This window comes from Procambarus clarkii, chromosome 78 (assembly GCF_040958095.1).
Source record: "Procambarus clarkii isolate CNS0578487 chromosome 78, FALCON_Pclarkii_2.0, whole genome shotgun sequence".
NCBI classification, from domain to species: domain Eukaryota; kingdom Metazoa; phylum Arthropoda; class Malacostraca; order Decapoda; family Cambaridae; genus Procambarus; species Procambarus clarkii.
Window position 1 is genome coordinate 8,330,221 of NC_091227.1, and position 27,034 is coordinate 8,357,254.

At 36.5% G+C, this 27,034-nt stretch overlaps 1 protein-coding gene across 2 annotated transcripts in view; it reads right to left on the reverse strand.

The window, feature by feature from the left end:
* Positions 1-11,042: 11,042 nt before the first annotated feature.
* Positions 11,043-27,034, reverse strand: part of CenB1A (Centaurin beta 1A) — a 39,742-nt gene continuing 23,750 nt past the window's right edge. Inside the window, exons 9-20 of one of the 2 annotated variants that reach the window (XM_045727480.2) lie at positions 24,212-24,283; positions 20,917-21,019; positions 20,131-20,373; positions 19,862-19,968; positions 19,533-19,725; positions 18,666-18,783; positions 18,129-18,283; positions 17,577-17,722; positions 14,846-15,012; positions 12,873-12,986; positions 12,539-12,645; positions 11,043-11,945 (exon numbers count right to left, since the gene is read on the reverse strand). In XM_045727480.2, the coding sequence (XP_045583436.1) occupies positions 11,798-11,945; positions 12,539-12,645; positions 12,873-12,986; positions 14,846-15,012; positions 17,577-17,722; positions 18,129-18,283; positions 18,666-18,783; positions 19,533-19,725; positions 19,862-19,968; positions 20,131-20,373; positions 20,917-21,019; positions 24,212-24,283 (1,673 nt within the window). In that variant the 3' untranslated portion in view covers positions 11,043-11,797. The remainder of the gene's footprint in view (positions 11,946-12,538; positions 12,646-12,872; positions 12,987-14,845; positions 15,013-17,576; positions 17,723-18,128; positions 18,284-18,665; positions 18,784-19,532; positions 19,726-19,861; positions 19,969-20,130; positions 20,374-20,916; positions 21,020-24,211; positions 24,284-27,034) is intronic. The other variant, XM_045727481.2, reaches the window with a different exon arrangement.

Consider the following 27,034-nt stretch of genomic DNA (forward strand, 5'->3'; position numbering starts at 1 on the left):
TTATCAAACATCTTATGTAGGTGATAAAATATTTATTTTTATTTAGGTCATAGCTAATTTACCCCTTCATTGCTTAGTGATTTGAATGTTATGTTTGCATGAAGAGTATGTTTACCCTTGTGGCTTGACTTCCCAGGCAGATTGTAGTTGTCTTGACAGAGTCAGTTTTTCTATGCATCAAGAGGTTCACATACCTTTTTTTTTTAATATATATACAAGAGTTCTTTCATTCCTGTACAGCCACTAGCACGCATTACGTTTTGGGCAAGTCCTTAATCCTATGTTCCCTGGAATATGACTACGCCAAATCGTTTAACAACCCGGTATCCATATTACCGTTGGGTAAACCGAGGCTACAGTTAAGGATTGATGCCCTCTCTGCAAGTACGTAATTATAAAAAGAAAGAATTGTTCTCTGCAGGCTGTGGTTTTATGGATCTCCCAATCAACTCAGAGCCTGAGTCTGCAGCATTCTTGGATGTCCTGCGGATTTTTTTTTAACTCCTAGTGGTTATGCATGTTGTTAAAGACTGTTGTTTGGTCCTATGTCATTTTCATCTACAGGTGTGAAATATGTAATCTCTATACCATCAGTTTTGGCCAAATCACCCTCTATTACGGTGGCCTCTCAGATAGCATGGAACCTGATTCCAAGACTGGAATCTTGCCCCCTCAATAGACACAAGGGAGTCTTAGGAAACTAGATCAATCCAGGCCAAAACGAGAAATCACCAGAAAGGTAGTGTGTCCCAAAACAAGTAACGGAATGGAAACCTTAGCAACTCTTGACAATACAAGTTATCCAGACCCATATGGTAGTTCCATACACTCCCCCATTATAGATTGTGTCAGGTTGCCAATGTATCCATGCAGCATATTTCTTTTGGCCTGTGTTGATCTATTATCCCTAGACTCCCTTGCCTTTATTAAGGGCGCAAGATTACAATTCTAGTCCTTGCTAGGTACTTCAGTTATGGAGCTAACCAGGAAGGTTGCTCTGGAAGCAACAGAAAGAGGAATTTCATTACTGTATATTCAAGGCTAGATTTATGCTCAACCTACTAACCCTTATATCGACTGTATTATACAGTATTTAATCTATCTGATATTCAAATTCTTTGTCAACTCTGGCCTTAAAGCTGTTTCTACTGAGTATTAGTGGTTAATAGTGATGCAACATAAGACCACCATTCTGTTAGGAGCCACTGCTACATGGGGGGTAGAAATAGCCTTAGCTACTCTATCCCTTTGAGATGTATTTCTTTCTTATCTCAATAAACATACTTGAACACTGCTACATTTTTTGTAACTTGTTCTTCGCAGTTGTTTTTGTATGTTGCTCACAATGTAAACAGGTTCATTATTTTTCTCCAACTTTGTACTTGTGTTATCTTCCTTTGCTGGCTTGCAGTTGCCCGTCCCATGAGATACCTACTCGCAGGGAATTCAAGTTCCTCTCCTATGAACTAACTACTCTTTAATCACCTAGCTTTTGAGTAGTGCATGGGACTATGATGCCCACTGATGGAAACTACTACTTTGAGTTCAGCATTGTTTGCCTTTTGCAAAAGTTAGTACTTATCCAGTTTCTTGTGCCTGTTGGCGCATTGTTTTCGCTTCGTGGGCTTGCTTGGGTTGCATATTGATTATTATACTGCTCCTCGTATCCCTTCCATGTGCTATATAGTCGTGCAGTATTAGCTTAGGACTTTCTCGTAATTTCCTCCTTTTCCTTTATCAAGGAACAAGCGACTCGAAGGGACTTTGAGAAAGCAAGTACAGTACTGTAATTATGTAATTATCAAAAGAAGGCACCAAACCGGGAAGGCTATGTAGCACCATCAAATGTGTGTAATAATCAGAGGGTGCTAAATATCACCAAGGATGCCAATACGAGAACAGAAACGCATAAGATGAACGATATCAAACGTATCCGATTCACCAAGAATTCTATCGAGGGACAAGTTACCGCGAGGAACGGTCGGAAAGCAAGACGCACGCTTGTCCTGTAAGTCAGGACAGTCAACAAGGATATCTACAACTGTAAGAGGGACAATGCAATTTGGACAATAACAAGAAGGGCGGCGCTCCATTAAGTGACTGAGTTAAGTGTGTATGGCCAATACACAGCCTTGCTAGAGTTGTTTCCCATCGCCGGTTACGGTGGTAGGAGGAAAGCCATGAGGGGACACTACGCTTAAGAGTACGCAGTTTATTACCAACAACCCTGCCAATGGGCAAGGATGGAGGCATGAATAACTGGGTAAAAGTTTTGAGAAAGCAAGATTTATGGTCATCCTGAAAATAAGGCCATTTTACTAGGAAGTGCTTGATAGTAAGTTGGACATCCATTGTCCAACTTACAATCAAGCACTTCCTAGTAAGATGGCCCTATTCAAATAAGGAGCAGGGCATTCCATCAACTGCTGCCGAGTTAGAATATTGCTGGCTATTGGCCACATGTACCCGAGACACAGTATTTCCCAATCGCTTATGGTGGTAGGAGGAAGGCCATGGAGATTAGTCTCATTTAAAAGTACTCTACAGTATACCAGTATAAATGCATCTTATTTAAAAGTACTCTACAGTATACCAGACCATCGATCATGCCAGTGGTCATGAACTGCAGTATGAATGACTGGGTATAAATCTGAATAAGGAATCACTTTGAGAAATGGGTCAGACATGAATGGTCTCTGCAAGTTCATTTGGGGTAATACCAATATGGCTGGGTACCCAGCAAATTTCGATGGTATTGCATTTTGACTACCAATCAAGAGACGTTAACTGGGGCCGTTGATTCTTGGAATCGCTACAAGGTAACCACATGATGAGAAGCTCTCTAGTAAAACAAATAATCTTTTGGGAAAGGTGGCACACAAAAGTTCTATCAGGAAAAAACTATGGAGGAAACCTAGGCCATCTCTGATGGCCCAGAAACACCATGCAATTACCCCCATTGCTACAAAATGGTACTCACAAGAGTAAAAATAATCAGTCCATTTTCGGATCTCGAATAATATATTTAATGTTAGGATGTGTGTATTTTCACATCTGCTGATATACTGTTAAAACCAAAGTGGGATGCTGTGAGACAAATAGTTGAACAAGAGATCAGTTATGGGTCTAATTAGGGTAGCTGAGAAAAACTGAGTGCATTAGAAACAGTAATGCCCATAAGAGTATATCAGTAAGTTGGGAGACTATGTAGTTTGATTTCCAGAGAGGGTAGACTTGTGGGCCTGATTATCCACTTCACAAGCCTGGGAAGATAAAAATGTATTAAGTCATATTAACCATATACCCTTTAGGATATGTGCGACGTGTCCATATCGAATCAGCAAATATGACTTACATAGCTTAACCTTCTATTAGTGAATTTATTCAAATTCCGACTGGGACGAATGACACATTAACCTAAAAAAAGGTTACCCCCTATGGAGTCCAACAAACATAGGAATTGTATGTGCAGGTCACCATTGTGAAGCCTCATAACACACCAGGGACCACCCAATCAAATTAACCGAGCCTCCACTCAACCTCCCATTTTGCCCTTATCTCCATTAAAGTGTGTTGCAGCCATGAGCTGCATTTTCAGAGACTCGACTCACAGATGAAGGAAAATGAGGAATACAAATGTCGTCTTGCATGGCAAACATACAAGTTGCCAAAGGGAATGGTTTTTGTTTCACATTTCATCTAAGGCCAGAAGTAAGTGCTGTAATTATCAAAAGAAGGCACCAAGCTGGGAAGGCTGTAGCACCATCAAATGTGTGGGATATTCAAAAAGCGCTAAATATCGCTAAGGATTCCAGTATGAGAACAAAAGCACATAAGGGGAATGAAATCAAAGGTATCCGATTCACCAAGGATTCTATCTAAGGCCAGAAGGGAAGCTTAAGCCACACTTGGTTACTCTTTGAATCATCAAAGCATTAAAACTCCCAAGGCAATGGCCATGTGGGGGAGGGAATATAAGATTTAATGAATATAGATACAACATTAAATGACACACTGGCCTTTTTATTAATTTTTTCTAAACTGTTTCTTTGACACATACCAGCTACTAAAACTAGAGCCTAATTATATACATTTATCTATCTATCTATCTTTGGTGCTTGATGGATCTGGTCCAAAAAGATGAATAATAATAATAATAATTATTTCAGCTTTGCAGCCTGGGAACATCAACCAAGCTGAGCTGTTTTTATAATAGTGCAGAATGCATTAAAATAATAGGAAGTTATATGGTTACCCATTTATGCAATAAGATCTGAAGTACCAGTACACTAAAAGCTTAAAATTTGCATCAGTAATCTTGGAAGTCATGAAAGCTGAATGAAACACTAGACATTTCATTACATTGCAAGATGCACAATTGTCTAAATTATGTAGTACTGTTACAGTCTAGATTAAATTTCATTTTCAACTTTCTTTTCATGGAGAATACACATTCTGATAACTGACAGTGTACTGCATTATTTTAACAATATGAAAGCATTTGTCCTAGTTGGAAATAGTTTTACACTAATGTATCATTAAATACAGGCATATCTACACTTTCTTTTATTAAATGTTAACTGTATGCAATCTAGTTTTGCCAATAAAAATAGATAGTCTATGACCATTGAATTAGTATTACTATTAATTTAAATAGATTTATGACAATTTGGAAGCATACCTAGAAAATTATAAACATGAATTATCTAGTACTAAATACTTTTGTCTTAGCATTATGATCTGCATAAACTAATCCTTGAGGTGACAATTCAAGAATAATTTCTGTAATAAAATATACTTTAAAATTGCATATGCACATTTATGTTTAATGAACTGGTAAAAAAATTTGCTGAGGAAATACAGTATGATAAATTTTACGACAACAGAGTGCCTGGTCAACGTTAAAAGGTTAACAGTGATGGAATTCAAAGCACACACTGTCAACTGATCATATCTACTTAAAATACAAGTTAAAAAATATATAATTTTGCAAATGATGCAAATACAGTATATGGTAGTAAAATTATCAAAATATCTGTAGCAATGATAAAGCAATTTAAGAACATTACTACTATACTAGTACAGTAGATATAAAATAACTGAAAATATAAAAATAATGAATTCAGTATTTCAATCAACTCAATATTTAGAGATCCAATAAGAAGGAAATGGTGTTAGAGAAGCAGCAATAGTAAATCTAATGCAATTACTAGGCCTATCAAAGCTGTTCAAAATGTATTTTGTAAGCTGTTTAAGTATCTATATAATTCCTTTGCAGTTAAGGAGACTAGTATTCTACTGTGTCTAAATTTATACATTAAATGTTTAAAATGCATGAAGGCACTGGCATAAATTATAGTTATTACAATCAAAAAAATTGCATTATCACCATCACATATACATTCAAGGGGTGAGGAGGTATTCGGTGAGAACGATTAAAAACATTTATTTACCATTACCTCCACTTGGTAGCTTCATGTAACACACAATTGTAAAAAATCTGTTAGTTTCAAAAGGAACTTTTTCTATTCTCATAAATTTCACATAACAAATATAATAACTTCTTAATACCTATCTGCAACAACTGTCATCAGATTCATAACATTTGTTTTATTGTTTTGATGCACTATGTTACATCCTGGAGAATTTTAGCTAGCGAGCTAGATCACTGCACTACTGGACCAAATAGCTTCTAGACCTTAAAAACAAGCAGTGAGGAGACTTAGGCATTAACATGCAAGTAAGTAAGTAGATACAAGGAAAGGAGGCAATGTGATTACTACAGTACATGCAAAAATCGTAATGGAAATTAACAACACTGACGAAATGGAGTTTTATAAAGCTGAAACCTTAAAAAAAAATAGCCTATAGATACAAGCCATCCCCCCCCAAAAGAAAAAAGTATGATAATCCCCTTTTGGTAACACAATTGTGGATGGTCAAAATAAATTTAGGGTGGTGGTGGTGGATGCCAAAACCAAAGGAAGCTACAAAACTTCATAACATAAGATGTCACAGTGTAGTTATTATTCTGTAACTATATACAAAGGTAATTACACACATACCCACAACACACACAATGTGGTTGGCAGCTTTTTGGGTTGACCCATCCATCTCTTATATTCACACCAACACACACATCCATGCTCCTCAGTAAATACAAGTAATTTTTTGTTATCATTATTACTGAATAGAAAATCAATTGTTTATATATACAATATTGTCTAAATATCATTAGAGATAGACAGGCAGATACATGCACACACAACAATTAATAGTTTATTTTGGGGAAGATAGTGACTAACATTTACTGTACTAATATCAATAGAAGAGGGATACTGTATTTTGTGAAATATTGAGCCACAATGCTGTTGCACCTACAGTAAAATCGAATGACTTTATTGTGACAAATTTCCCTGCAATGAACTGGTTGGCGCAGTAACCTAAAAATATAATTCAGCAATAATTGAAGTGTAGGCAAGACCATGGTGTTTACAGCCACATTTACACTGCATCAAAATTGTGAAGAACCATCAATTGTACTTGGTTTTGGATTCCTGAAGAGCATTGGCCGACGTCAATAGTGGGGGACAAGTGTCTTCGCCTGCAGTACACTTCAAGGTGTATTTTCCATTATTGGTTGGTTCTCCTTTGCGAGGATTAGATTTTCATATTGTTTATTACCCTTTCGAGTTATTGGGTTATGTACTACATTTCCTTGTTATTACATTTGGATGATACTAGAAAGGGGATTTGGTCTTTATTGCATTCCACATATGTATGGTTGGGTCCCCTCATGTTAATGTAGAATTACTCATTCTAAGTTTGATAGTAGACCCAGGTTGGGATCCACTCATTAAGTGTTTATTTAGTATTAAACGGGACACTGTGTATAACATACATGATTCATAAAGCTTAACATGGTCATCTTTGACTGCTTATAATTATTAGATTTTGATGTAAAAAAATGTGTTAATGAGTGGGAGCCACAGTCTGCATGACAACTAAAGTGACTTTTTTGTATACCAGCCATAACCAAGTGCAGTTTTAATGTTATAATATTACTATGAATGTTCATCTTTCTGGCAGTCTTCTCATCTTGCCTTCAAATGTACTTTAATACACTTTGACTTCATTACTCTCTAAACCTTTCAACTTATGGTTGCCAGCATAGAGCAGCCACATTATGAAAGCTTACTTCCGCAGTTCAAATAAACTATTGAATAAAACAAATTCTTGGAAATGAATATAAAGTTAATTGCTTACTCATAAAAACAAGAAAACTTAAACTTTTTCAATGTATGTAAACTTTGTCTATGTAAACCAGTTGTGTTACTCTAGCAAATACTGTACAGTGGCACCTTCACAATGTGGATCATGTTGTTCCTGATCAGAGTTGGATTTGCAGGAACTCTAGTATTCCAAATAATTGCATTTTTGTTCTAATTAACACCAAATTTTCTACGAGTTCCATGTAAACCTATAAATGATAATGAACCATAGAAATTAGTTTTAAATATGCTCAGTGGCTTTTCCAAGCCATCATCTCTTTTCTGCTAATGGTGCATTAATTCACAAACCATTTTGAAAATGTAATCAGACCCTTAATTAACACTTTCGCGCTATCTGGACGCGCCGGCGCGTTCGGTTTCGTCTAACGTAAACGCATAGTGGACATAAAGTTATGTCTACTTTTAAAATATTTGTATAAAATTCAATTTTTATCCGATTTACTTTGGGTTTGTTTCAAACTGCGCGCTATGAGGCTCTCTTTCTCACCACTAGGCTGCATGGTACAATAAGTTCATGAAAGGTGTGGATAACTTCGATCAAATGGTATTTTGTCCCAAACGGGTTGCAGGTGGGTGACTTTAGCCGTTTATACTGGTAATTCTTCCCCCATATCATGTATTATATGCATATGTCTGTTTAGGGAATTTTATTCCGATCAATATACAACCAAAAATAACTGTGTGCAACAAGTATAATCTTGACAAACATAACAAAAGTAAAAATATTTCCTGTGTGTTTGACGCTCACTGATATGTTCCAGCGTTGTTTTATATTTGTCGCTATTCTAACTTACGCTTTGTTGATATTTTTTACCTATGGGCACATAGAACATTCTATTGCGAACACATTGACATAAAAATGAATGACGTACATAGAAAATTAATGTCATGAGAGTGAAATAAGTATAAACTTTCAAAGCGCCGTGCGTCGTCCCGTCACCGATACCGGGTAACAATTTCACCACTTCCCACACTCTTGCGGGCGGGCTGCATCATTATTCTACGCTTATATTCATATCACCGTGTTGGGAATTTCATTGCGAGTTCATTGATACCAAAATTAACGCTGTAGAACAAGTGTGGAGGTGATTACAATCCCAAGAGTAAAAACATTTTGTTGCTGATGGGCGCTCACGGCGAGTCATCTACGTAGTTATTTATTTGGTGCTGGTATCCCTATATGTTTCGTGACTTATTTTACTAATGTTCTTCTAGAGAATTTTATTGCGAACACGTTGGTACCAAAATGAAATACGTAGCATGAGAACTAAGGTCAGAAGAGTAAAAAGAGTATACACATTCTTGTTCTTACGCTTAAGCGATAAAAACGCAGCGCGCACATTCGGTTGGCTGAGTGACCTTTGCGGAGAGCGCGAAAGTGTTAAGAAATTACCATTCATACCATAATTTTTCTAACTATGGGCTAATTTTAGAGAGAAAAATTTTAACCTCATAATGGATAATTGCCACAAGAACCAGTGTTTAGGAGAGAATTCAATTACGTACAGTTATTTATTTCCCATGCCCCAGCCTCAAAGTCGCACTTTCAAAAGCAGCAGGGTCCAAACCTAGCCCCCCCCCCAAACTAAAAATGAACCTTAGAATTTTGTTTTAAATATACCATTTTTCTTCCCAGGCTACACAACTGTTTCTCTTAATGTTGCATCCATGTACAAAAAGAACATTAAAAAACATGGTTGGAGCCATATTAAAGGAATTACCATTTATACCCAATTTTCCCACAATCTACACGCAAATTTCCCAGAGCTAAATTTGAATTTCAGCCGCTCAAATGATGGGACACCTATTAGAAGAACCTGACTGTAAAGACATTTCACCTTCATTGCTGGGATTTCTCAGGATCCAATCTAAAAATATATATTTATTGAAAGCTAAGGACATGACTCCAGAAAGTGTGTAAATGATCCAGGCACATGAAGGGAAATAGTGAAGCAGCTTAGTGACAACCAATCTGCCAAAAATAATAGAACTTATAGCAACTATTGCTCATACAAAAATTAGACTATTGTATCTAAAAATGTTCAGATTTTGAACTATTGGAATACTCCAAATTGCATTCTAAAATGTGGAGCATAACTATACAACCTAACTTAACCTGTCCTAGGCCTAAAAAAGTAATTCTAAGCCAATTCTAGACATACTTCATGTATGTGTTATAGCAAACTGAGGAAAGATTAGGTTCAGTTGTTGCCTTCTTTATCGTATCTTCTAAAAATGAATAGTGCAAGAACATTTGCGAATTCCACAGTCCATTTTTGTACGCATCATCAATAGTTGTTATAACCACTATAATTTTTGGATGACAGGTTATACAGTAAATACAGTGCTATCAAAGCCTGCTGCAATGGAGTGAAGGGAAGTCGTCACTACAATGAACTTTTGGAACTTTTACGAAGTCCAGAGGGTGTGATTCAGCATGGAATTTCTGGACAAGAAAGCCAGGAGGGAGGTGCTACTGGTGCTAATGGCCAGCCCATGCAACTTGGATAATTCTTTACCGACACTCGTTAAAGACATAACGAGACCAAAAAGATGAAGGATGGGTGCTACATCATGACCGCCCGCATTCTTGCAAATTTTCTTCCATATATGGGGGGGGGGGGTTGTCGGCAGTGATATTGGACATGAAAAATCTCCAACTCTCCCATTTGGCACAAGTACACAGCAATGCTATTTACACTCAGCATTACAAAAGATTGACTGTACTGTATATTGAAATGCAAATACATTCAATAATTCTAGAAATAACTATTATAAATAATAACTCCAATTTACATAGTGATAAATATAAATTGTTTCTTTTTTAAAGTTGCCCAATATGGTCATACTGGTACCAAGGAAAATGGGATCTAATAGTAGTTTGTCAGACCTTCCAAGCCATCTATTGACAGCGGGCATAAGCATTCACACCCTTAGTACTGTAAAGAAATCGGCATCACAGAAACCCTAAACACATCACTCAAAAAAAAAAAAAAAAAAAAGCAATCTTGTTTGGCGATTGCCAATCAGATTTATGGAACAAAGTACCTCAAGTAAGCATATCTAATACCAATCTTGTACATGAACTTCTGCATTAATCAGTTAATTGTTTAGAAAATAAATTATGCTATAAATACATGGTCAAAAGGCATGCTAACTGAACTTAAAAAGAATAGCATCATAAGAAACACCCATACTAAAGTCTAATAAAAATAAGCAGAGTAGTTCAGATTAAGAAGCCAAAAGAGCACTGATGCAAATGCATAATAAATACAGAACATTCACACATCCAGACTTTAAGAAACGATCTCACATTACACAACATTAACTTTAACAGCAATAAAGTAACAATTATACAACCAAAATACCTAGCACCTTCACTGAACAACATTTCTCAAGATTTCCACAACATCAAAGGCACACAGGTCTGTAGCATGCAGTTTCATATTCTAATACAGAATCAGCTTGAAGAAGCATTGGTTGAATAATGCATTGTACATATAAATGAGCTTAATTTATCATGTTCCCTTTTATATGAGAAATGAATGGCATCCTCTCTTTTTTTTACTTTTAACATAATCATTACAATCCTTTCATTGTGATTTAAAACTCCTGTACTTTTATTATGGTTGATCGATTGTGTTGTGTATCATTACACTTTTCACAAGGTATAAAATAGTGTATAAGGATTAGCTTAATCTACTTTCATATTTGAGTTGATTAACTTTGTTGATATACAAAGGGGAGTACTGTAGAGTAATTTTTAATATTTTGAGTAACAATAAAGCTTACAACTTTACTAGCCCTTCATGAGTACTGAAACATATTTATAAGTAGTTACCTCTCCAACACACAATCACAGATTTAGACAAGGCAAAACAATGGATGTCTATTGTTGACACCCATTTTACATTTCTTGGATATCACATAAGTGTAAATTTTTGCAACTAATTATAAAGATAATTATTAATACTGGCTGAAAATTTATATAGAAGTGTTTCATATTTTGAGAACACACACACACATATACCTCCTACCAACAGCGAAACAATACAGTAAAAATGCGAGTAATTCTTAAAATGAGAATCTTGTGTGTGTTTGTACCCACCTCAATGATCAATGAGAAAATATGTTATAAAACACTATGTATGACGAACAATAAAAATATATGCTATCTGAGAAAGTTAACAATGTATTCACAAATAAATGGACACAAAGTCACAAATATGAATAATATTTTGAATTAAGATATACAGTTGTATGGAACCCCACTTTAAAAAAAAGGCCTTCTTGATATTACATTTTCCCCTTGAAATCCATTATGAAAAGCTTAATTCTAAAATTATATAAAATTTAACAACAATATAAGTATCATCTACTGCAGAACACTGTCAATGTTAATGCTTACAGTGGCAGATGAATTAGTTTGTATAGGCCTGGCCAATTCTTCTACGTTTACGAGTACTGTATGCTTGGTTATAATTGTCAAGTATAAATTCACTCGCTCAGTTTAATGTCTCCTCATTTTGGCGAGCCCTGCAGTAGCCTTGAATAAACATCTTCTCTTGGAAATCTCGCAAGAAATCTGTGAGCATGTTATTATCTTCACCACCATCACGATCTATGTGTTCACTAAGACTGGCCACTCGTAACCTGAAGGCAAGTGAGAAATTATGTCAAGTACAGTAATTCTAATTTTCTACATATACAAATCCACTAAAACTACAGCATACAAACACAGCAATCACACTATTGTGATATATCAATGAGAAAATCTGTAGGAGCCGTGATGAGAGTTCGACCTATGCGCTGGGTGTTGCCATGCACACGCCCTAGTCAACCAGGCCATGGTCATGTCATGGCATAGCTGTCTAGAGCATGTGCCTGGGGAGCACTCACCACATAGGTTCGAACCCTTATCACGGCTCCTACGGATTTTCTCATAACTACACTATATATTCTTATCTGATACAAGGAAGGTATTCAAGATGCTTTTAAAATGTAGATTTTTGTGAGCCGCTACTTTTCATATTACAGTACTTGATAATTTGTACATTAGGAACCATAATGTGCGAGAGAGATGTACTAGTTAAGAGGCTGAGTTGCCTCCTGAACTATTTTCAGTAAAATGTGACAAAACCATAAAATTTCTTCAATGGGGATACCTAGTTAATAATGTATAAGCCACTAACAGGCATAAAAAATATCAGCAAATATTGTACTATATATGTAAATATTTTACTCACAATGTTACAACATCTGGTTCACTGCTTTCAAGAGCTAGGTCAATAGCTTTCTGACCATTGTTGTTGCATATGTTGAGGTCCACCCGATGCTTCAATAATAAGCAAACCTGTAATCATGTCCTATTATTTACACTACAATAAATTTTCTATAAATATAAGCAATTACATTTTAAATATGTTCAGAAATATACAAGAGATATGGTGCCATGCACATCTTAACTCTAAAACTAAGCCACTGCATATCAGAGGGTTTTTGCTTACATTAACAAATATTTAATAGTACAGTACTATAAAATAGTATCCTATTGGAAGATTAACACAGCATGTTACTCACCTGGCCAATGTTTGATAATAATGATGCTAGGTGTAATGGTGTATGTCCCTTAGAGTCCTGCTCATTGGAGCGGGCCCCATTTATTAAAAGATGTTGTACAGCCATTACAGAACCCTGGAAGGAGAGTATTAAGCTGACCCAAATTTAGGATTTAGTCACATACATACACACAACACAAGCGGTAACATTTGAAGGCACATGAAGTGTCTGAAAACACTCTGCTTTCTTCAAAAAAGAGGAATTCTCAAAGGCGTCAAAAGATAAATAGTAGATTCTTGCTGAGAAAGACAGACATACCAGATTCCCTTCCAGAGTTAACAAAAATTCAGTTACTGTACATCCAAAGTTTGTTACTTTTTGTTATTTTATGGTTGTCCATACAAAGATGGTTGTCCACTATTAAAACTAAGGAATTTGATCAAAATACAGTCAGCAAATACCGAAGACCTTTGACTGAGACCAAGGTACACAGGAACATTAAATGAAGTACTGTAGTTCTTACCTAAAATGAAATTTTTTGAAGACAAAAGAGGAAAAACTCAAGTGTTGGTTATCATGAAACACTGTTTGCTGGTGGGCCCTCAGTAGCTCATGTGCTTATAGACTGAAAAAGTCAGGCCCTAAGTCCTACAAGCTAGTATACAGTAGTACTACATTGCACAAAGAACACAACATATGCTCATCACTAGCACGATCACCACTCGCCCCCACCACCACTAAGCAACAAGATCACTATCACAACATTTTCAGCAGAATCAGATATTGTATCATCAAATATGCTATAACTGGCAAGTCAAAGTGTGACATTCATCGTTGCAGCATCTTGTAAGTCATGACCTGCACCCTCACTCCTCAGTCTCACTTCCCTTGCTGTTAGAGCACCTTATTCATATCTGGAAGCATATTATTCCAGTTAATTAATTTAAATATATTTCTCTTCATCTAGATCTCCCAGGTCCTATAAAGCATGGATGCATTGTGCATTCACTGGCTGCAAAGTAATATGTCAGACAGGATGCACATGTTAACCAAGGAAATTAAGGCTCTCAGGATTTGTTATAATATGACAAACGATTGCCAGAGGTCTCTAGTGGCAAATGACATCTCTATAGAATCACCAAGATGCAAGTGGCACTGTGCAAGGGGTTAACAACCTTGTGGGTATGAACATTGGTATTGGCTGGCTTCCAATATGGGTCAATGAAAGGTACAGTACTTAACAGATGCACTGTTCATCAGTAATCTTTATGACTATGTGAACAACCCCCCCTCCCCCCCCCCGATCCATGTGTAGCAATGAGATAACCTGTGTACGAGATCTCACTCCCTGACTGCAGTGTTGTTGTTGTAGACTCTTATAACCATCAAAACAATACTTAATGGCAGGGTGAGGGAAAAATAGTAACATTAATTCACATCACCTATTAAACTCTGTGTAGGTTTTGACAATGTGTGTTTATTATCATAATGGGTCCTAATATACACACAGTATAGGTTTAGACAGCATAGGTCATGACTACATATTTAGGACTCGGCTGTACTAAGAAAATAATGAGCACATTTAAAGTTATTGATAGGCAAGAGTGTTTTGAACTAATAGAATATTGCCAACTACTGATGACTGAAATTGGAAACTTTTATGGAAGAGAATGCAATGATTCACTATATACACATTAACAGCACACATTACACACAGAAATAACAACGTGATGCATCAATGAACAAATTCACAAGGGCCGTGATGAGGATTCGAACCTATGTTCGAGATCATCTCAGATGCTGCCTTAATCGACTGGGCTACGACCACGTTGTAGCTCAATCAGTTAAGGCAGCGTCTGGGATGATCTCGGACATAGGTTCGAATCCTCGTCACGGCCCTTGTGAATTTGTTTAACAGCACACATGATTAGCTTGTGTGGTTGTATGCTCTTTATCTAAACATTAGGGAAATGAAAACTGGCAATAATACATACACTCTTAACTGCCTGATGCATTGGAGTCTGTCCATTTTCATCTGGGTTATGCCAATTTTTATCAGCACCTACTGCTATGCTGTGACTCATCATCGGCAAATTATGAGCTTCACAGGCTCGGAATAATACCAGATCTGGAGTCAAGCTTAATGCTGGCTCTTCAGTAACTGGAAAAAAGGTCAAATATTGAATGTAATGAACTGCTCTTTTTTGGTATCATTCCCACAGAATTCCAGCTTATCACTGGCACCACCAGGCCTCAACCCAACACACCAGGCCTCTAAGACACATTTTGCCTACCAGGAGCCAAGTCCAGAATCTGGCTTCCCCCATCTATGAGGCAAGGGGGAGGGAAACAGAGGATCAGAGATGAACCATGAAACTAGAAAAACCTACTAAAATGTATAGGTGCACCAAAACAAGCAAGTGCTTTTAGGAAATTTAGCAACACTATGTGAAAAATGCAAATTATTTTTATTTTACAGGGTAAATAACCCTAAATGAGATGTGCCCAACCACCAGCAGATGGAAACTAAGTCACCTATGGTGTCACACAAAATCTAACCCTCTCATTCTGAAGTCACCAGTGTAAAACCCAATAATCTATTGTGAAGAAAACTGAGCAGCGATCTACTGGGGGCCGTTGAAAAAGCATTTTCTGGATTGGCCCGAAGCCAGAACTGAGGCATCCAACCACAGTAAAAATTCTCTGCAAAGCAGTTGACAAGATGCCGGCTGCCACCAAAACCTAAACAACCAAACTCCACTGAGACTGAACAGAGTACCAAAAAACAGAGGTAAAATGATCAAGTACACTAGAAAGAAACCAAAATGATATTAGTAATTGGGAATGAAGCAAGGAGAAGATGCATTATCTACACAAGAAGTCTGAATCTGGAGAATAGCATTTTACATTCAGAAATAATGTACTCACCTAGTTGTGCTTGCGGGAGTTGAGCTCTGGCTCTTTGGTCCCACCTCTCAACTGTCAATCAACAGGTGTACAGGTTCCTGAGCCTATTGGGCTCTATCATATCTACACTTGAAACTGTGTATGGAGTCAGCCTCCACCACATCACTTCCTAATGCATTCCATTTGTCAACCACTCTGACACTAAAAAAGTTCTTTCTAATATCTGTGGCTCATTTGGGCACTCAGTTTCCACCTGTGTCCACTAGTGCATGTGCCCCTTGTGTTAAACAGCCTGTCTTTATCAACCCTGTCAATTCCCTTGAGGATCTTGAATGTGGTGATCATGTCCCCCTTAACTCTTCTGTCTTCCAACGAAGTGAGGTTTAATTCCCGTAGTCTCTCCTCGTAGCTCATACTTCTCAGCTCGGGTACTAGTCTGGTGGCAAACCTTTGAACCTTTTCCATTTTAGTCTTATGCTTGACTAGATATGGACTCCATGCTGGTGCCGCATACTCCAGGATTGGTCTGACATATGTGGTATATAATGTTCTGAAAGATTCCTTACACAAGTTTCTAAAGGCCGTTCTTATGTTAGCCAACCTGGCATATGCTGCTGCTGTTATCCTCTTGATGTGAGCATCAGGGGACAGGTCTGGCGTGATATCAACCCCCAGGTCTTTCTCTCTCTCGGACTCTTGAAGTATTTCATCTCCCAAGTGATACCTTGTATCTGGTCTCCTGCTTCCTACCCCTATCTTCATTACATTATATTTGCTTGGTTTAAATTCTAACAGCCATTTGTTCGACCATTCCTGCAGCTTGTCCAGGTCTTCTTGAAGCCTCAAGCTGTCCTCCTCTGTCTTAATCCTTCTCATAATTTTGGCGTCTTCAGCAAACATTGAGAGGAATGAGTCTATACCCTCTGGGAGATCATTGTTGTGGTTGCAGATGGATGAGTGAGTATATATCCAATGTTGACAAGGACATTATGGCGCCAGCGACCGTGCAGCTCAAGACAGCTGAGAAGCTTGAACTGACAAAGGAGAAAGAGAAGAAATCATGCAAACTGAAGCAAGCCGACCAAAGCAGAGACAGCAGAGGAATCTGGCTGAAAAGAGGCACAAAGTGTTAAAGATCAGATACTTGTAAACTTCCTTTGAAAAAACATGGAATCGGAATCCACACCAGCTGCAGAAGGGTTGCAAAAGCCTATATCATAAAATCCAATGCAGCAAAGTGGCAGCAGCCCAAAAGGTGGCCATACAAGAAGGTAGCTCAGCCAAATCTCAGGTCCAGTGCTGACAAATGGAACATACCCACAGGTGAAAGGACTCTGGCAACCAGTAAGCACAGAAACTATAGTTTTGTTTTTTTGTTTTTGTTTACATAAGGGTGCCTACTTTCCTTAAGAAGCCACTTGTTTTGTTGTGCCTATACTTTATAAAGGGGTTGCTAGTTTTGTGGTTGATATGTGAACACCCTGCTCCCTATGCCTCAGAGCGAGCCAGATTCTGGTCCCTGCTCCTGGTATGTAATGAATGGTCTTGGGAGGTCTTGTGTGTTGGTCTAAGGAACGGTGGTACAGAGATAAATTCGGGAAGGGTCCCTTCCAGAAATATTAATAATAATGTCATTTATATATAATTTATCTTTGAAATAAATAATGATGTTACTGTATATGTTTAAGTACACACATTATATTTAATTTAAAACCTAAACATCTAACTTGCCTTTTAAATCCATTCACAAGTTTAAATTCATTAAGATTATTTATTCTAATATAATCAACTTCATAAGATTTTATATATATAAATTACCATGTCCAGTGGGATCTTCTCCATCTGTTGAGTTGTCATCACTTAAACTAGAGAGAACTTGAGTTGCCATATTGGTAAGGGAAGGGGAAATGTCTAGTAGTACCACATCACTGGAACCACAGCTATTGGGTACTGGGCTCTCACAACTACCGGTAAATATTAAGATTCTATTAAACTAATTATTAAAAGATAGTTACAAACTAAAATAGAAATTTATTAATATATGACAATGTCAGACCACAAAGGAAGGGTTAAGACCGGAATTTAATCAACTACTATCGTATTTAATAAAACATCTTCAGAAAGATCTGAAGATATATATTATACATATTAATATATTTGTATTAATATTATATTTTATATATATATATATCAAATTCCACTAATTCTAATCCTATACACACTAAACTAAAGTGAATAGGCTTATATTATTACTCACTGTGGACACTAAATTGACTAAATAAAAGAAGCTTAAATCTCAAGTCACACTCTCTGTTGAGCAGCCAATAGTGTGTCACACTTTCTAACCACTTTTTGTTATTTTAAACTTACACATTATTGGTCTCCGTATGAGATTCTTCTTGGCTACTGCTGTTTTCTTCATTGCTAGAGGTTTCCTCAATGTTTATCGGACATGCTTGCAGGGTTTTCCTTCGCCGTATTTTCCGTCTCCGCCGAGGAATGCTCCAAGATTTTCCTGAATGCATCTAAAAATGACAAGTAGTTAATATGCTGTACTGTATATCAAACTGTTTCAACAAATATGGCACTAAAACATTCTAAAATACAGTACTTAATGCATTTATGAAATAAATTATTAGAATCAATACAACTGCACATACAACACTCTAAAGCATGATAACAAACATGATTTAATTGTAATAGGGGGAAAACACCAAGTGCAGGGCAAGGATTACAATTTATTAAATGTTTCACTACTGCACATTCTTCAGGAATATAAATGGTCATGTATTGTACCTACCAAGAGAGTAAACTTGCAAATGGTACATTAACATTCATATACAGAGTTTACTTTAACCATTTTTGCTGGAAATAATATGTAAACACAGACAAATTTATTTAACTTACATTTTCTTGAGAACTAGAGCTTTGTAAAAGTGAGTTTGTTTCCTTCTGTATTAAGGGCAGTGGCTTCACAAACTGCCGTGTAACATACTTGGCTTTAATCCATCCCTCACGAACTGATCTGAAAGTTAAGGAAAAGTTATTCCATAATAATAAACTTCAACTTGCTATATTTTGATCAAATGAGAACAATTATGAAAGGCAGAGTTAATATGTCGCTGGATTTAAGCTAAAGTGGGATAAGAAGAAAATGGAAGCAATTATAATACAGTAATGAGTACAGGGAGTGTAATGAATGTGGCCTGGTGCAGTGGTGTAATGTAGTGTAAGCTAGTGTATTGAGTGTGTCAGCTGGTGTAATGAGCAATGAGTGTTGGTTGGTGTAATGAGTTTAGGCTAGTGTAGTGAGTGTCAGCTGGAGATATAAGCATAATGTGTTATGAGCACAGACAAGTATAATGAACAAAGTGAATGTAAAGTCATGGTCTGTAGTTGTGATTTGTAGAGGTGGTGGTGGTGGCGGCGGTGGTGGCGGTGGTGGTGGCGGCGGTGGCGGCGGTGGTGGTGGTGGTGGTGGTGGTGGTGGTGGTGGTGGTGGTGGTGGTGGCGGCGGCAGTGGTAGTGGTGGTGGCAGTAGTGGTGGTGGTGGTGGTAAAGGATGTAACATGTTTAATGTACAACATTTCTTCCAACCATTAATTATAAACTATGACTGCCTCTTGGGTGTTATATGTAGCAAAAGACCATAACAAATTTATATAACCTTTATTACACAGTATAGTTAAGTATGCTAAAGTACTGACTGTCGGAAGTAGCGTATCTAAACATTGGAAACCAATTATATGGATCATTAAATCACAAAACTATTACCTTTGGCTTTCTGGCTTAGCTGCAGGAGGACCAGTGCCTCCACCTGGTGCATAAGTTGCAAGGTAGATACTGTTGATGACTGTGTTCCCCAACTCTCCCATTACCTTTAGCACCTCAGGCTCCCAGGCATCCAACGTCAAGGATCGCACTTTGGAATAGTGTACACCAAGACTACGATGTATGCCTGAACACTCTGTAAATATCAATTGACAAATATATACAAATAATTTGGCCAAAAAAAAAAATGCAAATACACAAATTCTCTTGTTTAAATATAGAAAAGGCAATACTGGTACTAAGGAAAACTCAGCTATGTTTTGACAACTTACCAATACAAAGAGTAATTCCTAGATTTATGGATGCCCATCTAGGATTACTGGCACCACAGTCACAGCACTGATCATTTCCAGGAATGTCCATTATTTCCTGCCATAATCTGAAAAAAAAACATAAAAAATACAGCAGCTCTTATGTGTAAAAAAAAAAAAAAAAAAAAAAAAAAAAAAAAGATTCAATCATCAACTTGAAAAGGAAAGTTGCTGACAAATGTGTGTTGAAAATTCACCTACAGACAAACCCTACAAATAAAAGTTCATACTGAGCCTTGTGTACAGTAGGTGCCTGGGGTGTGGTTGCAGGAGAGGAGGAGTTGGAGGAGTCAACTGGCGTGGCAGGAGTCAGGGATCCCTTCTGTGGGTGTGGTGAGGAGCGAGGGGTCTCTTGTCTGCCATCTTGGATTGTGTCGTGTGTGCCCAGCTGAAGGGCTTGCCCAATACCCCTTTGAAGAGCATTTATCCAGGAATCGTAACTCTCTTCACTCTCAGCTTGAAGCATGTGACATCTGAAAACATAATTAATGCATAAATATGCACCAGCCTCCACAAAATATTTTATGTACTAACACACACATGGTAAATTGCCAAAATAAGAAAAGACAACATATCATATATGTTAGACTTTGACTTTATTGGGACAGACAAAATTATTTAATCTCAAATACTTAAGTCCAATTTGTAAAAGAGGTCATGTACCTTTAAAAATAGATAATGAATTAAATTACAATGAGGAAACTGAAAAATCAGTTGAAAGAATAATACAACCAATATAATTTAGGGGATTAACAACTTTGCAGACCAGCAAATTTCTTACTAAAATTTAGCAGGCACAGCAGACTATCTTTTCCCTCTGTAGATTTACTATTCTGTTTCTAACCCAAATAAAGAGACACTGTTGCGACGAATAAAGTTCAGACTTATCTACATCTATGCAATATTAATTATTTGTGTCGGCTTCATCTTGTCTAGCAATTTAAACAATTATAATTGTTGGTAAATGTACAGAGCTAAAATGATAACTTGCTAACACACTTTTATTTAGAGCTTACTTCATAGGAGAGACCACTTCAAAGCAGAAGCGACGGTCGACCTCAACAGCAGGCTTAACAGTGCATAAACGTAAATCTTCTTCCATAACTGTCACCTCTTCTCCTATAAGAGTAAACATCTTTTAAGCATTGGAGATATATTCTAATGTGTTTTGTGAAAAGAAACAGTACTATTAAATTAATACATGTAAATATTATTTAGAAATGTATCATTGAAATCATCTTAACTTTTATACTGTACAGTATATTCCTGTGTGGATGCTGTGTGTTTGACCACGTGCATGACCATGGGTAAATTACTCATATAACACACACACATGTACATACATGCATCAAAAGAATACAAACATCCAAGAAACCATTAATAAAGTCAAGGAAAATATTATACTAAAAAGTCTAACTCCGCAAACATTGGCCGATCTCCAACTTCTCTCGTAAAGCCAACAGCATCCTTTGGTGAATGTCATTCACTGAATAAAATTTTGTATGATTCAACACAATAGTAATGAGTACTGCAGTTATTTTTGGCTAAGTTGACAAACTGAAAAGAAATCATTTGAAACCAGAGGTTATTATCAATGAATTAAAAAAAAAGGAATAAGATATTTTGGGGAATATACACCATCTATGCAGGCAGACAGCCATAATTTGCAAAACAGAGTTGGAAGAGTAGTAGTTCCTCTTTTGTCAGATAAAGGAACAACTTCAAGGGGAGAAAGTTAAAATTTGAGAAAGACTGCCAAAATCTATGTTATATCACCTAGATGGCACACTCAACTGGGAAAGAAAAATGGGAGAGGCCAGATGAATGAGGCTTTTAGAGGATAAAGTGTGTATGACAAATGAGACTAGCCTTGGCTTTAGTAATTCAAGAAAATAAAGTGACAAAAAATAGTTGGGGAAAACAACAAATTTCAGTGAACAGATGAACACAAAGTATGAGATTAGAGAAGAATTGGTCACATATAGAAAACTGGAAAATAACTAGTTGAAGTAAAAATTCTGTGTACTTCTTGCTCTGACTAATTGGGATTGATCGCTTTTCCATTTCATTCCTAAATTTTGTTGCATCCAACACTGGCATATTCTTTACCATTTCCTAAAACAATTATTTGCAATTTTACCAGAAATAGTAATACATGCATATACAGTACAGTATTCATATTTTAACACATTCATAATACTGAAAGCATGTTGTAATACAGGTGTATACATTAGAAATTAACATTAATTAGTACTGTCCTGAATTCATGTTAGTTTATGAGAGTGAATACTTACCTCTGAGAGCAACTGAGCAAGATAGCTTAGAAACTCATGCTATCACAGCAGATTCAAAAGGATACTACTGTATACTGGTACTGTATTGTATATGGAACAAAGTTCACAATTTGCAAATTTTATTGTTTCTTGAAGAGCATACATTATTACAGTACTTTGAATATGGATATATTAGTATACTGTACATATAATTCAATGACAAAATTCACGTACAGTCAGAGCCTCCTGCAGGAGAAACGCCTGAACAGCCAAGCCTCCTACAGGATATAAACTGCGAGTGACCATGAAGACCCCATTCATCCACAGATCTGCAGTATCAGCTACTGGTACTGGCTCCAAACAGCCTCCACTTATGGGCTATTCATGCCCGTGCCACCCCTTGGGTGGCTTAATCTCTATCAATCAATCAATCTCGTAAATCCATCCTTCTGAAGATGCATTATTAAATACGGAAGTACTTAAGTAATCACTTGATTCATTTGATCTCTAGCTACATCTCTCACATTTAGGTTTGCACCAGAATAACCATATAATAATATGGGGCCAGTGTGATATGCACAAATTCGTGAGTTCAAAGGATGGAGGAATGGAGGAAGAAAAATGATTCAATATTTGGATAGAAGCAGTATGTATCAACCAGCACTGAGAACACTCAAAACAAAATTGTAAGGTAGTCTTAATTTTTAGTTAGCCACACTTTTGTTCCTCCTGGAGTCATCACACAACCTTTGAAAAACAAGGGTCAAAGGGTGAGGCATGAGAAAAAATGGCCGTGATGGAGAAGTTTGTCCAGTCAGGTTCTGCTGGTATGTATGCACACCTATAACAGACTGAAATTAAGATTTTGTTCAGTAAAATTCACCCATAGAACATGAGCATTAATAAGTTCTTCTCTAAAGTAACTCCCAAATGCAGTTGCATCCTTTTTTTTCATTATTATCTTTTCTTCCTCTATTTTACCTTTCAATATACATGTATTTTAACTGTATTCTTTATACATCATTTTGTTGTCTATATATGTATAATGAGGTGTTCTATTCCTTACACTAGAATTTGAAAAAATTCCACCCCTTCTTCCTGCACCGCCGGCCACAACAAATGCACCATAATGATGCATTAGGTCTGGTTCCATAAAGTTCCGCAAACTGAAGTTGTCGTGAATATGTACAGAAATCGAACCCAGGCAACATTAGAACAGTTTTCATGCACAAAATAAAAAGTGTCAAAGTTACAGTGCATATTACAAGCATGCTTACTATTCCTAACACAAATACATTACAGATTTGTATTCACAGCAAACAAAAGTCATACAAGCAATGCTAGGATGGATAATATTTTGGTAATGTTGAACGAGGATTGTTGAACGAGGACTTAAACAAAAAAAAATTGACAATTTAGCCTAACCACTCCTCTTCAAGTAATATTTTTCAAATCCATCTCCACAATATGTTAAGACATATTGTGGGGACACGGATTCAATATGAAATCTAAAACTTTACCTGCTAATTAAATTAATGGTCCACAAATCTCAATATTTATCACATCCTGTTTTCTTAATCAGCATTACCATTCATTATCTCTTCTGTATCAAGAAACACTCACACATATTATTCTTTCTATCCTTTTTGCTTTTGCTTCATATTGCTGCAGTCAGTCAGCAATTCAATACAGTATTCATCTCATAATTACAGTACAGTATACATCAAACTCTCATTATTTACTAAAAATGTTATCTACATTGTCATTTTATATTTCAAGCATTTTATTTGACCATTTTGTACAAGTATGAGAGTATGTACTTGTACTGTATGTGCATTTTATACCGCTCTTTAATCGTGCTGAGAATATCATGGGTGAGGCTATAGACACAGTGACTACGGTTTTAGTTTCATGCTGCTCTAAGTGTGCATGTGATAATAATTTATTGACTCCCACTTACTCTAAGGTTTGCTGGGAAATAATTAATATTTAACCTTAGAGCAAATGAGAGCTACACAGAAGTAGTAGCAACACAGACCTCCGTGCACTCGCATCAAACGACTATTGAGCAGATTACTTCCTCCCGAGTTCCTGATAGACTTTCGAATACCTTGGAAGAGTACGAGAAAAACTACATTAATAGACGAGAATCAAGCTATTGTACAGAGAAATATAAGAAAGGTAGTTCAAGAGTTATTTCCTTTCAAAAAATAAAATGAAATTTGTTATGAACTAATTAAAAATCCTACAGGAATGGACAACATTCTCCTCGTGACAAATTCTGATATATAACTTGGCATACAAACAGATCTTACAATGTGTTATACAATATTATTTGTTAATTATTGTCACGCAATTATAAATAAAACAATATGTGTTTAGAAATGTAAATATTTTAGTAGATACTAACCAGTAAAGATTATCATATTAAGAAATACCATATTCCCATCAATGATTTAGTGCTGATGGTTTGTCTAAACATATAGACAAAGAAAATATTATCCATGAATGAAGCTTACCAAATTAATGATTAATGAGTGCTGCATATGGATACCGATCGATAGCCATATAACTATATACTATTTTTAGTAAAATAAAAGAAAACTGGAGGCTCTCAGGTATTTTTTTTTAGTAATTTTACTAAGAAAACTTTAATGGAATGAGTTAAGATTAAGATGCACTGTCACCATATCTATTTTTACTGTGTTAGAGTCAAATGTAAAAGTTACATTTTGTTAGGTAATATTAAATTATCCTGTATCCAAATAACAAAATATTCCGACACTGATGTATAGCAATACATTTGCCAGTCAGTAGTTGCCATAATTTCAGTGCTAAGAAATGATAAAATGTTTCTTTTCCCCATAGCTCCATGATGAAAGAATAACAATTCAAACCAAAAAAGTTTCTTACAAATTTATAGAAACACTTATGGAGATTATACGAAAATAAATTACAAATTCTTATTTACTATTCATAAAGTAAGGCAGGGTTATACACACACAGTAGTGTATGGATTCAAGATCAACCAAACGCCAAGAAAACCACCTGAATATCACAGGCAAAACAAATAACTTCTCTTAAGAAATGAAAGTTAAGAAACAATGCAAATAATAGTGGGTCACAGGAAAGCAATTCCCACTTCATCTTGCCTGATCACCACCAGATTGCAGCCCAGGTCACCCAGGGTCACAGTCGGCAAATGTCCTTACTCAAGTGCTGCCTAAATCACCTGTTATCCTCATAAGGAAGAGAGAACTATAGGACACAGAGCTACTGGCCTCTCATTAGCTCCCTGATGCCTACTCACAATGACACATTGGATAAAATTGTTTTATTGAAACAGAATACACACGAGAGAAGCAGAAGACCAACACTCAAAGAAAACTAGAATTAGCAGCACATCACCTGCACAAGCATCACACAAATACAGTAAAGATGCAGGACATCCAAAAAGTAATAGGCAGCCAACACCCTGTTGGATTGCCAGAAACTCTTTGCACAGATATTAGCCTTAGACATACAGCATTAGCAAAGAAAGCCACAATGGTGGAATACTTGTGCACATAATGAAGCAGACTGACCAAAGAGCCAGAGCTCAAGCTTCGTAAGCACAACTAGGTGAGTACTAAACTGAACAACCTCTTTGGAAGACCAAGGAGAGCACCCTCAGTTGGACAAACTTTAATTCAATTAAAAGAAGAAGAAGGCTCGAGACAGATAATAGCCATCATGACAAAAAAAAAATACTCAGGCTACTGGTGAAGAGCATGAAGTTTGATAAGAAAACTGCCAGAAGCTAAAGTCAGCAGAAATGCAACCTTGAAAAAATCCTCAGCAGGACACAAAAAATTGAAGCAAATGACAAGACTATAAAAGGACCAAATAGGTTCAAGAGGAACATGAGCCAGATGGAGACATTTATGCATCAGCACATCAATCTGATAATGGTAGTGAAGGAAGATGATGTCGTCATTGTTGGATTTTGTATTCACCAGAAAAGAAGAAATCTTTGGCCTACAATATCCGCCACCTTTAGGCAGATGATGAGTCACAATTACTTGGGTGAAGAACTGATGATCAAACCACAACTTAGAAGATGAAGAACCAACGATTTTTGGTCCATCCTGAACAATTGTCAAGTTGTGCGAGTCTCCCTCACATGACTTGATAATGGTCCAGGATGGACTGAAACGTCATCATTTCTCTATTTTCTGGTATGTGGTTTGGTCATCATTAACTAGTAAGGAAGCCACTAGAGAATATAAGTAAAACTAAATAAGTAGAATACAGTATCTTGAAAGAAATTATAATGGAATATCAGTTTGGTTTTAAGACTAGGAGATTATGCATACAAAAATTACTTCACTTTTTTTTTGTACAAGGCCACAGTAAATCTGAAAAGGAAAGACTGCTGGGCAGACTGCATCTATCTGGACCTAAAACAATAACAATGATAAAGTGGCAATGAATCAAAATGAAGGAATGTCACCATTATAATTTCAGAAAGATTGATGCCAGTATCAGTAATGTTCAGCGGCTATATAAATGATCTACCCAAATTTATACAGCTATATGAATATGTTTGCAGATGTGGCTAAGCTTTGGGAAAGAATAAAGACTTAGGCGACTGACATGCCCTTCAAAATAATGAAGTTAAAATATTTGTGTGGAGCAATAAATGGGAAAAGGTATTCAAATTGGATATATACCACTTAATAAGTGTACAATAAGCAAAACAAAGCAACATTCAATCCACCAAAAAAATAAAAACTACAACTGAGTTAAAGGGTAGTGTTAGATAGTAAGCTGTTGCCAGATGATCAGATCAAGGGCATAAAGTAAGAGGAGCCTATGCTAC